This window comes from Porites lutea, chromosome 11, assembly GCF_958299795.1.
Source record: "Porites lutea chromosome 11, jaPorLute2.1, whole genome shotgun sequence".
Lineage (NCBI taxonomy): Eukaryota > Metazoa > Cnidaria > Anthozoa > Scleractinia > Poritidae > Porites > Porites lutea.
The window spans coordinates 9,515,487-9,531,121 of record NC_133211.1 but is presented as its reverse complement, the minus strand read 5'-3'; the positions used below and the strand labels follow the sequence as shown (position 1 = coordinate 9,531,121).

General features: G+C 38.9%; 2 protein-coding genes across 2 annotated transcripts; one reads left to right on the top strand and one right to left on the bottom strand.

The window, feature by feature from the left end:
• Positions 1 to 458: 458 nt before the first annotated feature.
• LOC140951508 (glucoside xylosyltransferase 1-like) lies at positions 459 to 5,916 on the bottom strand. Its single transcript, XM_073400768.1, has 4 exons — positions 5,522 to 5,916; positions 3,635 to 3,926; positions 1,856 to 2,198; positions 459 to 868 (listed from the first exon to the last, which is right to left on the bottom strand). Exons 1-4 carry the CDS (start codon positions 5,770 to 5,772, stop codon positions 561 to 563), a joined length of 1,194 nt encoding a protein of 397 aa, XP_073256869.1. The 5' UTR covers positions 5,773 to 5,916; the 3' UTR covers positions 459 to 560.
• LOC140951507 (uncharacterized) lies at positions 5,884 to 13,728 on the top strand. Its single transcript, XM_073400767.1, has 3 exons — positions 5,884 to 5,961; positions 6,699 to 8,988; positions 11,251 to 13,728. The coding sequence occupies exons 2-3, from the start codon at positions 6,699 to 6,701 to the stop codon at positions 12,882 to 12,884; spliced, it is 3,924 nt and encodes a 1,307-aa protein (XP_073256868.1). The 5' UTR covers positions 5,884 to 5,961; the 3' UTR covers positions 12,885 to 13,728.
• Positions 13,729 to 15,635: the final 1,907 nt, after the last annotated feature.

Genomic DNA, 15,635 nt, shown 5'->3' with positions numbered 1-15,635 from the left:
GGGCTTCGTCACATGTTCCTGCCCCACGTTTGTTGGTGAGGGTTGTGTGACAAGCTAAGAGAACGTCTGAGTGGGAAGCTACAGGAAAGTTTGATTATGTAGGCCTCTTGAATGAGCTCAACTCCAAAATCATGAAATTCCTTTCATTTACAGAGAGGGTGCCAGGGGCGGATCTAGGGGGAGGGTGCAGGGGGTGCACCCCCCCCCCCCCCCCCCGAGATGACCTGCGGTTTTCTAATACAACTGGTATTCTCAGGAGCCCATCAAATGGGCTCCTGGTATTCTGCAAAAAAAAACTATGTGGTTTATTGGTGTTGAAGTAGAGCAAGAGACGGGTGCACCCCCTCCTAAAAAAATCCTGGATCCGCCCCTGGGTGCATGGACTTGAAAATGATGTTTACTGTCAAAGTACTTAGCATTTTTATGCTTATTATAAAGAAATCAAAATACAGGTATGTAAGAGGCTAATTTTCAGTTGCAAATTAGGTAACTGTTGCTATATGACTTTCTGTGCAAAAATCAAACTACCTATGAAAACAATTAAATTATATTACTAATTTTCATAAGACGGAATATTTTTTGGGATATTTTAACACACTGTCAACCATGGCATTACAATAGGGATCAGTCCCAACAGATTTAAGGTTTTCTGATAAACGAGTTGCCAGCAACGTGATGTTTTCACCAGGTTTAAAATCTCTCAAGGTGTTATAAATAGCTTTAAAGAAGACTTGTTTATCATTGTGGAAGACTCCTCTATTTCCATGGACTACTGATATGCCATTGTCTTTAGCTGCCCCACAATTGTTCCCATACATGCAGTGGTCAGGACGATAGTTCCAGTCACATGTATAAACATATAGCAAACCTAAAAATATCACATCTGACTGTTAGTAGTGTTGTAGATACAAGTCATGCAAAGCTGACATTCTCAAATAACAATACGAAACATCAGTGAGGGTGGGGTGGAGGTTGGGGTGGCAAAATCTCTTGGGCATTTGAAACACAATAGGACAAATTGTAAGACAAAAGTAGTAACATAATGCAATTATGTAAGGTGTGTCTTACTGAGACTGTTGTTGTATCATTAATTTTATAAAAGAAGTTTGCTTTGATTAAGACACATCTAGCTAGCTATCTCATTTTTCATTGTATAAATGGCTCTTCTGTCAGAAAATATCCATACCTCCACCACATTGTATGGCACTTAACTTAATTACACTACCCTTCACTACCCTGGTCAATGTCTTGCTGCAATATCCCTTCTCTTCCCCCCTCTTTCAATGTTGTAGAATATGTGCAGCTTTCTAAACTGAAGCCTAACTCAAGCTTACGACCTTGTTTGATAATGCACATCACATTAAATAGACCTTTCCCGCATTATACTCAAGTGAGCAAAAGTAAAGAAATGAGGATGAGGCTCAGGTGGATTTTCATACAAATCACTGTAATTTGTCCACCCAAACCTTGAGTTGGTGCCTTTGTTTACAGGAATGCAGGGAAGGTCTATTATAAATTATTAATTTCTAAAATAATCTATCCCATAAATAACTACAATTCACCTTTAATTCAACAAAGAACAACTTTGTTTGGGGGAGAGTTGGGCTTAATTTTGCCCTTGGGGAGGCAGAAGGGGATTTGTTGTGGCTGATTGTAAAGCAGATGTGTTTTGCGCACATAATTTCTTGAAACAGTTTTTCTGTACTAAAGGTGAAAATAAACTGCATAATTTTGAAATTTTGCAGCACTTTACAAATGTACTAGATTATTAAGGGGATATTCTTGCACAAAGGCCTCAGCATCAAGGAGCTAGTGTGAAATAAATAATCTTCAAAAAAGGAAACAAGGCCATTACCTGGATGATCATGAAAAACAATATTTATTAAGTCCTGATCTCCCCAGGTTATGCTAAGTTTGTACTTGTTGTAAGCTTCAATTATCTTTTCCTTCCACCCAAATGCTCGCATTCTGGTTAAATTAAGAAGCATAACACCAGAATTCATTCCATTTTTGCCAGCAAAAGGATGACGTGCAAATCTGGGATACCAGGTCAATGATGTTTCTTCACCCTCTGGAGTCATCGATGCCAGCTGCCAGCTGTCAAAGTTCTTGAAGTGATCCCAAATGTTGTCCACAGGTCTTAGCAACAGCGTGTCCGTATCCATGTACAGCACACTATCAATGGAATCCAGCACATCCTAGAAAATAAATTTTCAATATGCTATCTTAAGAAAGCTGACAACAGTTCCATTACAAGCAAACCTCCATGTATATATAATTTGGCCCCTTTCGTGTAAAGGCCAAGCAGTAATGCGTCCTGCCTGCCAGTCCAGATCTTTATGTTTATTGAAATCTTCAGGTAACAGCCACTTTTTCAAAATGGCAACAACCTGCATTTCATTGTTGAAACTAGAAGATTAATGTAGCACGGTTATTTTTGGGCATGTAGCTGGCCATGAAAAAGAATACAATTGACAATCTTTTACCAAGTTCCATAAGCAGCATTTAGCTAGTGCATCAAATATAATAATCAAAAGAAGGGCAAAACCCAAGAAAGGTGATAATGGACATCCATGGTAGCATATTAATTTTGCCACTTAGCTTTACAATTACTCTAATAATTAATGCTCTGTACTTTCAGGTGAAGAATTAGTCCTATAGCAATACTCACGCTAACGTCCCCTAATGACATTGTAATCATTTGTGTAATGTGCCAACCAAAAGTGCATTGGTTCTTTAAACAAAAGATTCTATTGTCTTACTTGTTGCAGATTTGAATAACAAAAACAATGTTTGTAAACACTGATGTAAACACTGATGTCTCCTAGTAACTACTCTTTATCAGCAGATACTAAAACAATCGTCACTGGTACCAAGTGCCCAATCACTGATAAACAAGTTATGATCATTTTCCTGACGTGCAAAGTTACCATGGCAACAGTATATTCTGTTGAAAATACCTTTCTGAGGCCCTGCCAGGGTAAATTCCGACAAGCTATATGGCCCACAAGGTAGCGACAGCGAGAAGAGACAACTTCCCTCAGCCAAATTGCGACAGTGATGGCAAAGCCAACAATAAGCGACAAGCATTTATAAACACCGACACGAGACATTTTAAAATTCAGATGGGCAACATGGGACCCCCCCCCACCACCCCTGGCAGGGCCTCCTTTATCCAAAGAGAGATTTTGTAGAAAATTGATAAAGAAGGTATTCAGATGCCACCACAAGATCCCCAAAATTTGAAGTGGCTCTAAAACAACCCTCTTAAGTTTTTCTTACAGTTATACCACGATATAATGACCTCTATCTAACAAAGTCTTTGGTAAAGCGAATGGTTTTCTTTACCCCGGTAATAGTAAAATACGGAAAAGAACTTTCATTAATGAATCCTCATCAAAGCGAACATAATTTGCCAGTCCCTTGGCCCTTTGTTATATCAAGGTTCTCTCACTGTACATAAAAAATTTAACATAAAATTGCCTTTAAACAGCTTATCACAATATGATAAAACCTGCAAATCAGCTCTACGTTTTCATTTGCACTGAAAGCCACAAGTCGTTATCTAAACTGACAAATATGCAATGAAACAGAGTAAAGACATACATTACATAATAAATAGTTTTGTACTTACCACAAGAAACAGCCTCTGTGATGCACATGGCTTGAAAAGTCGTTTCCACTCATCAAACTTTTCCCCAGGAAAGTGTAAAGAGTAAATTTTGAACATGACTTTTCCAAATTGAACTGTATGCCACTGATTAAAAATGTTCTTTAAGTCATCATGGAGTTGATCCTCTGCGACAACATGGAGTTGTACAGTTCTCTTAGTAAATAGAGTTGTTGACTTGAGCATTGTTGTTGCTTCAATTGCCCGGTCTCCACACACCACAGCACTTACATGAATGGTAGGTAGGGTCAATGTTCTAAATAGAATATAACTAGTTTTAAGCCAAATGTTCAATTCACCATGAAAATAAACCTTGGCTAATTATGAGTTATACTGTCACAGGTAACAAGGGCGGATTTAGGGGTGGGTAAAGGGGGCCGCGACCACCCCTTTTTTTTTCTTTTAAATTTTGTATTATTTTTATAGAATTCTTAGAAAAATAAAAAGTATCTATATGGCTGGCAAGTGGAGAAGTGTCCTGGCCACCCCTTCCTGAATTTTTTGGATTCACCCCTGGGTAATGTTCTGTTAAGGATCAGTTATGGATTTCCATTGTTATTTAATTTTTATTTCCGTAAGCACATAGCATTTACGCTTGTAGGCTGAGTGAGGCTCAACTATTACACTTATGGCTGACCTTCCACACATTGCCTCTATTTTATTTATGCACATAGACACATAAAAATTATGTGACAGTGGAAAATAAACTTAAGCCATTCTCAAAAACAAGATTTAGTTTTCAAAGGGTTCAGTTACTAAAAATCTTTAATGAGCATCCCTTTAAGTTTTATATCAATCTCCCCACCCCACCCTAAACAAAAAAACAACATAAATGAACTTACAAAAGGGATAAAGGGCATGGGATTCTACACAACTATGCTCTATGCTACATCAGATAATGGAATTGTTTACCAATGATCGATCTTACCATAATTGTTTGAGGAAATCATCTAGAGTTGTCCATAATATTTATTTATTTATAGTTCTAGCTGTCACTAAAAACCAGCCAGAATTAACCTTAGCAGATGGCCATGCATAAATGGCTCACATCTTCCACTTAACAGCCACCTGCCACACCCTCAAATAAAATAAGTTGACTGAAAGGATCAAAAGTACTGACCCAGTCCACTACCCAGCTCCTCCAATAGCCCACTTTTTCTTTCTGCCCTACACTCAAAGGGAATTTTTCCATATCCCTCAGAAACATTCCAAAGAAAAAAAGGTGCCAATGCAGTAACCCCCTCATAAAAATCTCATATATGGAGGGGGGTGTAAGGGTTTGCAGTGACGCGGTTTTGCTCGATTTTTGGTGCGGTTTTGCACAAATTGTTATTTTAAGTTGCGGTATTGCAGTTTTTTAATACCAAGCGGTTAGCAACATTTAGAAATTTTCGGGTTATTTCCAAGAAGTTTGAGGTTTTCTAATGTTATTCTGTGTGGTGTTTATAATGTATTTATGCAAGGTTTTGAGTATTTGTACCCCCCTTACGCCCCCCTCTCAATGAGAGGTTGGTGGAATGACCCTCAGATAACTGTGAACTGCTGATCATTTAATTCCCAGCAGCTGGAAAAAAATTCAGTTAATGAAAACATCAGCTGAATATCTCAATGACTAAATGCAAGCGGCTTCATGCCTTACTCCGCAAACCAAGGCTTCCATTTTAGTAACGACAGGGAGAAAAACATGCCATTTGTTCTCTTTTACGTGTGTAAATATTTTTCTACCCAGGTTTCTATTATCATTGTTCCTCAACAATCGAAACGATTCACGTTTTTTATACATGTAATAACATAACCTTATAAGCATATATTATTTCTTGCCTATCATAGGCGCTAAATGTACTTCTTTACCTTTTAGTCGGAACATCTATCACTTCTTCTTTCTTAGAATTTGATTCTTTTGCAGATGACGCGAAATTATTGTTCTCCGTGGCAACTTCAAGTCCCCTAATCCCTGCAACAATCGGCTCTTGTGTTGCTTTAATGACATCTCCTTCTTGCTCCTTAACGTATAAAGTCGGTAACATAAATTCTAAGATAACCACTGCTATTAAAACTATGGCTAAGGCGATTGCCACTCTGGAGAAAAACTTTAAACCCATCTAACATCGTGCGATCAGATTCAGGCAAATTTAAATTGATCTCGTAAACCTTCGAAGTGATTCTCTGAGGTAAGTAAATATTTATTAACTGCTTGGTAACCGCTCCTTGTCCCAGTTTCGTTTATGCTTCACATGGAGTTGTGATGGTTCCGCCATAAGTGATTAAATTTTGCCAAAAATTATCCCAAGGTAAGTTTAATTCCCTTCCTAAATAACGTCAATTAGTATCTAATAGTGTCTTTCATTGATTTGCTTCCTTAGTTTTGAAAAACGAGAGCAAAAGAGAAAAAAAAGTTATCGATGCCCATGCAATGTGGCCAACATGTAAGGACGCATGAAAATGATTGTAGTTTTTCCCACGTGGAAAAGTGCTTCATGTTCGCAGTTTTATCTGCCTACATTGCTAGGGACAGCATCTTTGTGAATTTTGGGGTCAAGGGAAGGAAGATAATGCATTTGCTTTTCGTTATCTAGCTTATTTTTTTCCCTTTCAACAACCTCGTGGATCTTTAGGGGATGCAAAATGAGCGCGAAAATTATGCAAAATTTCTCTGAAACGTGCTTTGTGTGTGTGTGGTTGAGCGAAAGTACCTGAATGAAGATTTGTGTCATTTATTACTGAAATATTCACGACAGCGAGTCATTATGTTTCTACAAGAAACGAAAGCGTACCTTTCCAGCTCAAGAACGTCCGTAAATGTTTTTCTCACGTCGCTAGATGATGGATTGAAGGTTGCTTTGTTCAAGAAGTTGTGCAATGGTGTGCATTTTGGTGCACAGCAGAGGGATGCTAGAGCTGAAGTTAATTTATAGCTTAAGACTTTATCTTTTAAGTTCTGAGACGACTTAAAGAAAACTTGCATATCTCGTGTTTACTAACCTCATTGTAAGTTTAAAATGGAAGTTTTTTTCCTTTCTAATTTTAGATGCAAAAGGAGGGATTAACCCTTGAGACTGCAGATTACCTCACTGATCTCCTGAAGAAGTATGAAGAAACAGAAGGTGGGCTCTCTGCTGATGCTGTCCTTCCTCCGATACCAGTGGCAAGAGATGATCCAGGTCCACCAAAGCCAGCCAAGTTCTTGGTACCTACTGTCATTCTTTGGGATCCCCTCAGTCAAGTTCCAAACTTAACAGAGTTGTCATGTCCTCATGAGATCCATGATAATGAATTTTGTGTGCTCAGAACCCACACAAGCAGCAAGAGCCATTATGGTAGATGGAAAGCTGCCCGTGGAACGCAGGATGTCCCGCGCGTTCTTTATTGCTGTGATGGAAGTACATTATTGGTGAGTCGCATGTACACTTGTAAGAAAGGCCACAAAGTCATTGCTCATGATCCGAGAATCATTGAGAACATCCCTTCATCATTTCAAGTTCCATTCTTCCTGTTGCACAGAACAGGCTTCACTCGCGAACTGGCAAACTGGGTTCACTCGTGCGTGTTCGCTGGTATGACATTTCATGAGATCGAAAATGTGCTGATTCAGAGGCATCGTGATGCATATGAAGACCGCAAGTGCAAATTTGAGGCAGAATTAAAGACTTATTTGGAGAAAAACCCAGATACCGACTCAGCAGAAATTGCGAAATTCCCTGAGTTTAAGGCCTCACAAGTGCCATCTTTGGAAACCATCATGTCAAGCATAGTACACATGTTTGAGGGAAATGAGCTCTACTACATACAGAGAATGAGTGAGTGGTCTGCTAAACGTATTATCGCAGGTTATTACTTCAAAGTAGCCACTACAATCGGTGAAAAACTAGACAATGGGAAGTGGGCAACTCACTTTAAAAACATGTACACAGTCATGAATGAGAAAGGCCAAGTCATCGCATGGAAGTTTAGCAAAGAAAAAGATCTAAATGAGGTGAAAGACATCTTGGTTGGGCTGCAGCAGCGTTTCCAACAGCAAGGAAGGCAGCTGGAGATGATCCTTGTTCCAGAGTGTTGCGAAACCAAACAGTTGTTCCAGGATATTTTTGGTGCAGAAGTACCTGTCAAATTGGAAGTGACCAAAGCCATTCACCGAGTAGTCAGGAAAATACCTGCAAAGAAGAGAGAAGATAATCAGTTGACCAAAGCTTGTGTTCGCGACTTTGCATTGTGCCTTCGTTATCCATCTGATCGAGGAGACACCCAGCAAGAGGACACACCTCCTCCAAAGATTATTACTGAAAACCTTGATGCCTTTGTTACTGGCTGGAAAGAAATTATTGAAGGGACTGAGCGTGTCTTAACGCTGGCTGCACAGAGGCAGATTGCTCAGTTGAAAAATCACATTACAGCAGGGTGCCTGTCTGAAATCCCCGTCTCCTCCACAACTGAGAATGTTGCTGACCTGCAGAACATTTTAAGGCCAGTCTTGGAGAGAAAGTTTCTGAATGTTGACATGGCCTTGGCTCTTATATCCACGCTTTTGTATGTGTGGAATGAGAGGAAAGCTAATCAGCTACCAATTGGTGCTCTTGTGAGGCCAATTGCAAAGTACAGGGGCACTTTAGAAGTCAGTGGTTTTACACCAAGTTCTGAGAGGTTTGGAATTGTCAAGACAGAAGAGGATGAGACCAGTGATGGCCTTTCTTCTGCCAGTTACTCCTTTGATGTTCTAGCTTTGCAATGTTTGATCCTGGATGCATTTGATGGCCACAAAGATGCAGAGGTACAGCAGGCAAGCACTGAGAACAGCTTGAGTCAGTCAGTTCTCAAGAAAGTCATTGCAAGAGCATCAAATCTGATGTCTGTGTGGGAGCTTTTGAAAACACAAGCAGTCAATGAAGTGTCCATCAACCCTCGTCTGTTGCACCTGATGGCTTGTTCTTTGATCCTGTTCAGTCGCAATGAATGTGCCATTGATGACAGATCAAACCATGAGGTACGGCTGAGCGAAATGCTGCGTTACTACCAGCTGATGGTGTTCTCGGAGAAGAAGGACACTACAGAAGCAGATGGGTTCTTCACTGCAGTCAGTTCTGGGCTCAACTCCATCCTTCGAAGTGATTTGCCTGAAATAGAATCAGTTAAACAGCACCTTGCATCCATTGGTTACCTTACTGATGAAGGGAGCAGCCTGGAGGAGAATGTTTCTGTGCTGCGACATTTGATTAGTGATGAGTGGCTGGCGAGTGAAGAAGACTACAGCAAGCTTCTGGTGTCACATATGATCAGCTTCTCAGAAGAGGCACAAGCATTCAGAAACAGAGGATACTTTAAAGGTATGAAACATAAGAGGCTCCATAAACTATGAATACATTCTCCCAACGTTTGACATGCAATTTAGCCACAATCATTCGCCAGGGTTAAATTTCAGCACCAGTACACATACATCTCATGAAATGTTTTGATACAGTCTATTATAGAGCCTGTCTAATTACCATAATTGATATTTAGTGGAAGAATAATATTATAGGATGAACAATTGACTCAAGAAAACACAGTTCCACAGGGTTTTTATTTAATACTAGGGAGTCCTTTTACACTTGTATTCATTAAACAAAAAATGAAATAAAGTTCTTTTCTTTAACCCTTTTAGTCCCAATAGTGACCAACATCAATTTTCTCCTAACGATATCCATACATTGTCAAGAGATCAGGTTATGAGAATTAAAATGATCACCTAAGAAAAAATGCTTTGATCTTTTATCAAACTCTGTCAACTTATTCTCTAAAGAAATGTACAGAGATCAGTTTGAAGAACTTGTATGTGGATATTAGGGCATAAAGGGTTAAGCAAAGTCTCTGGTCTGAACATCTTCACACTAGGAGAGATGTTGAGTGGCTGAATTTTCCTTAATATGTTTTATAAGACAAACTCATAAAACCCATCTCTTTTTTTCTTTATAATTATGTAGTAATATTGTCCTTATTTACAGGCAGGATAGGAAAATTTGTAGATAATATAGGACTTAAGTTCTTGAAATTTACATGATCCTTGGTAGAGCAGAAAGTTTGGAATTTTTATGTTTTGTACAGAATTCTAAAACAAACATAGATTTTCTACATCATCATTATCTTTGAGGTGGCTCGATTGGATTTTTCAGGGCCAATTTGAACATTAACCATGTTGCCATTAACAGCTTTATCAAACAAAGATAAAAATTTGTTATGAGCAATGTTATGTTGATATCGAAGTCATCATAGCAACAAAAAGATGTCATTATCTATGTTACTTGCAGGAATGTATCTCAGGACTGGGTGTTTTTTTCTTTCTCCACAATCGCTCACAGGAGCTTGTTCCTCTGGTTTCGTTAATATTGCCATCTACTGTAACAAATGATAGATTTTTTTAAAAATATGATATGCTCGAGATTACTCGTCACTTTATTTGACATTCAAGTGTTAGCATCATGGAAAACTTGTCACGCAACAGAATAAGGACTCCAGTGTGCTAATTTTTTGCTGTGAATTTCATGCTTACAAGTGAGAGCCTCTGTTATTCAGAAGTTTTGTTTTAATCTGAACAGCAGTAACTAACTGCATTTGAAATATACAGATATGCTAACTATTGTTGTCCACGAAAATATTATGAAACTTGGAGACAATAGCTTTGAATATCAAATGGCTCTGAGTCTCACTTGCAAACACGAAATTTCCAACAAAATATTGGTGTTGTGGAGTCCTTATTTTCTTGTATTACAAGTTTTCAATGATCTTGAAACTTAAGGGTCATATAAGGTGGAGAATATGGCATTTTTTAAAAAATCTATTGAGCTATCCCCATGATTTTCAGACATGTTTTTGAAGAGATTGAAACAAATATGAGGTGAGATTGCATTTGAAAAGCACTTCATTTTCTAAAGATGATGATGGAACATCAAGATTGTCCAGTCTTGTATTTCTGTATTTCTAACCATAAAAACTTAAGCAAAATATCTCAAAAATGCTCTCATAGATTTTGCTGAAACTTCATTAACATTAAAGCAGGTATTGGAGGAACAAGCTCCTGTGAGTGATTGTGCAAAAAAACTCCCAGTGCCAAGAAAATATGGCTGCAAGTTAAATAGATATCAATGTCATTTCGTTGCTACGACAATTTCAATGTCAATGTAACATTGCTCATAACAGATTTTCATATTTGTGTGATAAAGCTGTGGTAATAGCTTTTCCAAATCTGTGTGAATGGAAAGATAATTAAACCTCAAACTTGGACAGTATTGGCCCTGATTAGTTTTTTCAGTTTGAATTCTCTGGCATATAGAACTGGAAACCAGACTTTTGTAGTATTGATTTCATATAAAAACAATCCATAAAAAATGCTTTAACACTGTGTAAAGTCTGATAATTATCTGTTTTATTTCTCTTCAAGATTTCTTGTATAATTATTTTAATACTGAGGGGCAAGATGTTCTTTTGCAGTTGTTTTCAGCCTAAATTTGATAGGCAGTGGATAATATTACAAGTTGCACTTGTACAAGCAATGAGTTCAATGTTATTGCAATAAGTTGAGTTGAATATTCCTTTTTTTGCTTGTATTGTAGCTGAAATGTCCAATCTCCTGCCAATTGCTGCTGCTAAGGTCCTGCGAGTGCCAGTCATCGTCTTCACCTCCCTTCAGCATTTCCCCATTGTCCCTGTAGTACCATCAGATGCCATTATCATTGGCTCTTGTGTCCACGTGGCTTACAATGCAGCTGGCTTTGGAGGGTTCTTTGATGTAGGGACCTATGTTAGTAGTTCCATAATCCTGCCAAAACTGATGACTGATCCTTTGGAGAGACGCAGGGATAGCAGGAAACGGTACAGGGAGAAGATAGCACTACAGAAGAGTAATCAAATTCCCAAGAAGAGGGGAAAGAAAGCAAAATCAGGAAATTCTCAGGAGGAGGGAGAGGAGACTCCAAAGGAAACAGATGCTGCTGATGCTGAGGTTTCACAAGATGACTCAATTCTAGATTCATCAGCACTTGATTCATCTGCACTAGAGTCTTCCACACTTGATTCATCTGCTGCTGATGTAACAGAACAAGCCATACCTGTAGATATGTCCACAGGGGAAACGGAAGGTGAAACTACAGAAACTGTGCAGGACTCCAGCCTGGCTCCCTCTGCAACTGTTGGTACTGTTGATGAAGGAGTTGAAGCTGCGGCCAACCTTATTGAAATGGCTTACAGTGAGGCGGGGGTAGATGAGAGCACCATGCAATCAGCCATTACTGAAAGTCCTTTAAAAATTGCAATCGTACCAGGTACTGAACCAACAGTAGATGAAGAACAAACCATTTTACAGTCCAGTGAAACAGAAGTGGTACCCCAAGAAGATGAAGCTGTTGCAGAGGAAAATATGCCAACCGATACCATAGCAGAGGATGTGATAGATCAGTCTATGGATTGCGAAGATAAGGAAGACAAGGCAGCTTGTAGTGAAGAGGTTTTAATCCCTGAACCTGTTGCTGCTGGACGTGGTAAGTCACTGAGAGAAGCCTCCACCCCTGGGAGAAAGCCTGGCCTGCTTGACAATGAAGCAGTTGTAACCTTCACAGACGGTGCAAACATCCAGAAGCAGACTTTTTCCTGTAGCTGTGGACGAGGAAGTGGCAAGAACCAGAAGCGTACCCAGTTCTGCTTGACTTTGGAGGGTGGTTACCTCACCCGCTGTGCCTGTTATCGGAATGCATCTGGCTGCTCCCACAGGTGTCGCTGCTACCTTTGTTGCAATCCATATGGCACAGCTCAAGCAGCAAAAGCTTCCAAACCAGCTCGACAAGTTCGCAGGTTCAGACCCAGGCACAAAGTCCAGGTGATCAAAAGTCGTATTCCAGGTCTCACCCTCTCCTCCCCTTCTATAAAATCTGAATCAGAAAGTGCAAAGTGGATGGAAGTTGACAACTTGGCATTCGAATGTCTCATAGCAGCTATGAGTCATGCTGGTCTAGAACTTACCCCAGAGAAGATTGCTGCTGAGTACGACAATTTGTGCGTCCTGTCAAAGGATGAAGGTGGGATACTGGGAAACTTCTTACAGCCAAAAACCGTCGCAGATGTTGCCCTGCAATTGGAGGTTGTGCAGAAAAATATCCGCATTTTTGAGAACTTGTACAAGAAACAAACTGAGCTTAACTGGTTTCAAGGCATGGAGGTTGTCTTTTCAACTGAAGTTGTGGTGTCATCATAAGCCACTTTTAGACAATGTTCCCTGGTCTAGGATAGAGTTAGAAACACCTACCTTGGTTGAATCTTGGTAGTATGACATTTAATTCTACTTTTTAATCATTGTACTTCAGAGTAATCATTATTGGTATGACTTGTGTTTAATATGCATGTGTGAACCTTGTCTTACTTATCAAGTACAGTCAGGAAAAGTGACAGTGATATTTTTCTAGTAAAACGGATAGATAACAGGGTCTTAAGAAACAGACTTTCGCACTTCATGTGGTTGCTTTCTAAGGGAAATCATTCTATAAAGATTTGTGTATTCTTAACTTTAGGGCTCTTTAACTTCCAGCTTTGCGTTCTCCTTCAAAAAAGGTATCTTTTCATTAATGTGTTGCAGGCTAGCTAAAATTCTGAGCAACATTTTTATCGGTTAAACTGTTAATGGAAGGGAGAACTAGCCTGTGTAGCTGATAGGATTTGTCAGACACAACTAGTTCATTCCACATTTTTTTGTTGTCAACTGGCTGTAAAACTGTGTGAAGAATGTGGTTCAAGAGATATTCTCTCATGTCCCACTGCTCATGGAGACACAATGGAGCAGTCATTCAAAAAGATCAAAAACCACTCCTGTACTCTCTATCCCATGGCTACTACACAATAACGAAATGTGGAAGGTATGTTAAAAGAAAACAAGTGTTTTTGAAGAAAAAATGTGTCGCTAGACATTTTCTCAGTGCTTGTAATTTTCAAGGAAATGTATTTTATTTACATTTAAGTGATCAAGAGCTTCTAATCTTTTGAATTTCAGTGTTGGTTGTTTTGCCTTGATAATTAATTTCAATCAGTCAAGACTTTACAGCAAATATTAATTGTAGTTGCATATCTTACCTTTTAGCAATCTTACATCCCCTTCAAACCGTGACAGCAACTTTAACTTTAACTTAGCTTTTGTATTCTTAAAGCATTTTCATCTGATTTCAGTTTCTGACAGAGATGGTTTAGCAAGCAGTCAGGTTGTGAGGAGTGATCAAAGTGGAAATGCCAGGCGTAGCGAAAAAGTGGGAAAAGGAGAGAGAAGGAAACTCTCACTTTCCCTCCCCAGTTTCCTTTTCTTTTATCACCTCTGTTTTTCTTCTTTTTGCCATCCTCTCTCCCTCAACTCCTGGAACAGGCTGGTTCCACATCAACTCTTAAGCCAGCAACAGTACTCTACACCAACGTGTCAAAATGAACATTTTTTTTCTCTGAAAACCGGGCATCCATAGGACACTCAAACACTTAAAACTTGCCAAGTGATTCAGTTCCACCTCTGGTTTTGATATTAGGGAGTTTAAGATGCCAAGACAGCGACAGCAATGAGAAATGTCAAAAAAGCAATAGGTGTAGATTAACAAAACAACGCTCACGCTCTTTTGTACATTTCTTTACCGTTGCTGCACGACTACTCATGAATAAGCCTCATTTTACGTTTTCATTTCACGTAAACAAGTGACTGAAATTTTCTTTCTCTCTCTCAATGTTGATATGGTTGTCAGGAATTCGAATCCAGAAGAGTTTGCTTGGATTTGAAAAAGTAAGTGAATTGGGAAAATCATGATGGAGTTTGAAAGAACTCAAATTTGACATTTTCATGGTCGTCACGGTATCTTTAACTCACTGTTATTTTTTGGAGGGAAGGAGAGAAACTTGGCTACAAACAAACATAACACAACACAATGCCTAGCCTCCAAATAGCCCTGTTCTGGCCCCTCCACCTCTCTCCATGCATTGTGTGACAGAGAGGGAGAGGCCAGAGCTAGACTCAGCCAGTACAATACAACACACAACACAATACTTTAGTCAAGAGATAAAAACTAAAGTTACAAAATATCTCTTGAAAGGGGATATCTAGAGGTTAACCCTACATAAAAGATACCGTGTAAAGTGTGCACAGACACCCCAGCTTGTCATGTAAGGGGAGGAATGTATGTTTGGGCCTTAAAAATGCCTGCATAGGTGGGTACACATTGCTGAGCAAACAAGTGTATGCAAAGAAAAGGAGCAATACACAACATTGTCTCAGAACTCCACTTTAATGTACAAAGAATTTCAAGTTCATGGAATATTATTTATGTCTTGAAGAAAGTTGAGAGAAAGCCAGATGATTTTTGACCAGTCAAAGTTCACCAATGGAAAGCCTGCCCCAAAGGAGATGCAGTGTTTTATCCCCAGATGAAACACCGAGAAGAGAGTTAAAAATATGACGTGCAGTAGAGTGATGAACTTTGAGGTGTTTCATCTGGTGATGAAACACTGTGTCTAATGCTGAATAATTTTAGAAGGAGAAATTAAGATGCAAAAATGACAGTTTTTCATCTGATTTTCAAACAATCATTTAACATTAATTTCCTTTTTTATGAATTATTAATGAGTTAGAGAATATAACATCTTCAACCATAATAAGCTGTCATGTCAGCTAAATGTTGACCACGTTGGGACAGGATACCTTGCTTGTTTTACTGAACTTGACATCATCATCAATATTATTTCTGTGTGTATTAAAATGGAAAACAGGACGATCATCCTAGTGGATAAACTATCTGCTTAGCTTGTCTTGAAAACTGAACTGAAATATTTTTATGGATAACAGTTATTTGTCTAGAAGGATCATTCATGTCCTGGCTTGTCAAGATGATAAGTTTGTTATTAAAACATGTTTATTATTCTCTAGTCACTGATAGCATCTGTATAATCTTTTTCATATTTTAACCCAAACTAAAGCTTGAGCAAT

Excerpts from the sequence above, each read along its gene's own strand:
- LOC140951507 (XM_073400767.1), top strand. The coding sequence starts at position 6,699 with ATGCAAAAGGAGGGATTAACCCTTGAGACTGCAGATTACCTCACTGAT. Across the intron at positions 8,989-11,250 it reads AAACAGAGGATACTTTAAAG|CTGAAATGTCCAATCTCCTG; the intron begins GTATGAAACATA and ends CTTGTATTGTAG.
- LOC140951508 (XM_073400768.1), bottom strand. The coding sequence starts at position 5,772 with ATGGGTTTAAAGTTTTTCTCCAGAGTGGCAATCGCCTTAGCCATAGTT. Across the intron at positions 3,927-5,521 it reads ATAGATGTTCCGACTAAAAG|AACATTGACCCTACCTACCA; the intron begins GTAAAGAAGTAC and ends TATTCTATTTAG. Across the intron at positions 2,199-3,634 it reads CACAGAGGCTGTTTCTTGTG|GATGTGCTGGATTCCATTGA; the intron begins GTAAGTACAAAA and ends TTTATTTTCTAG.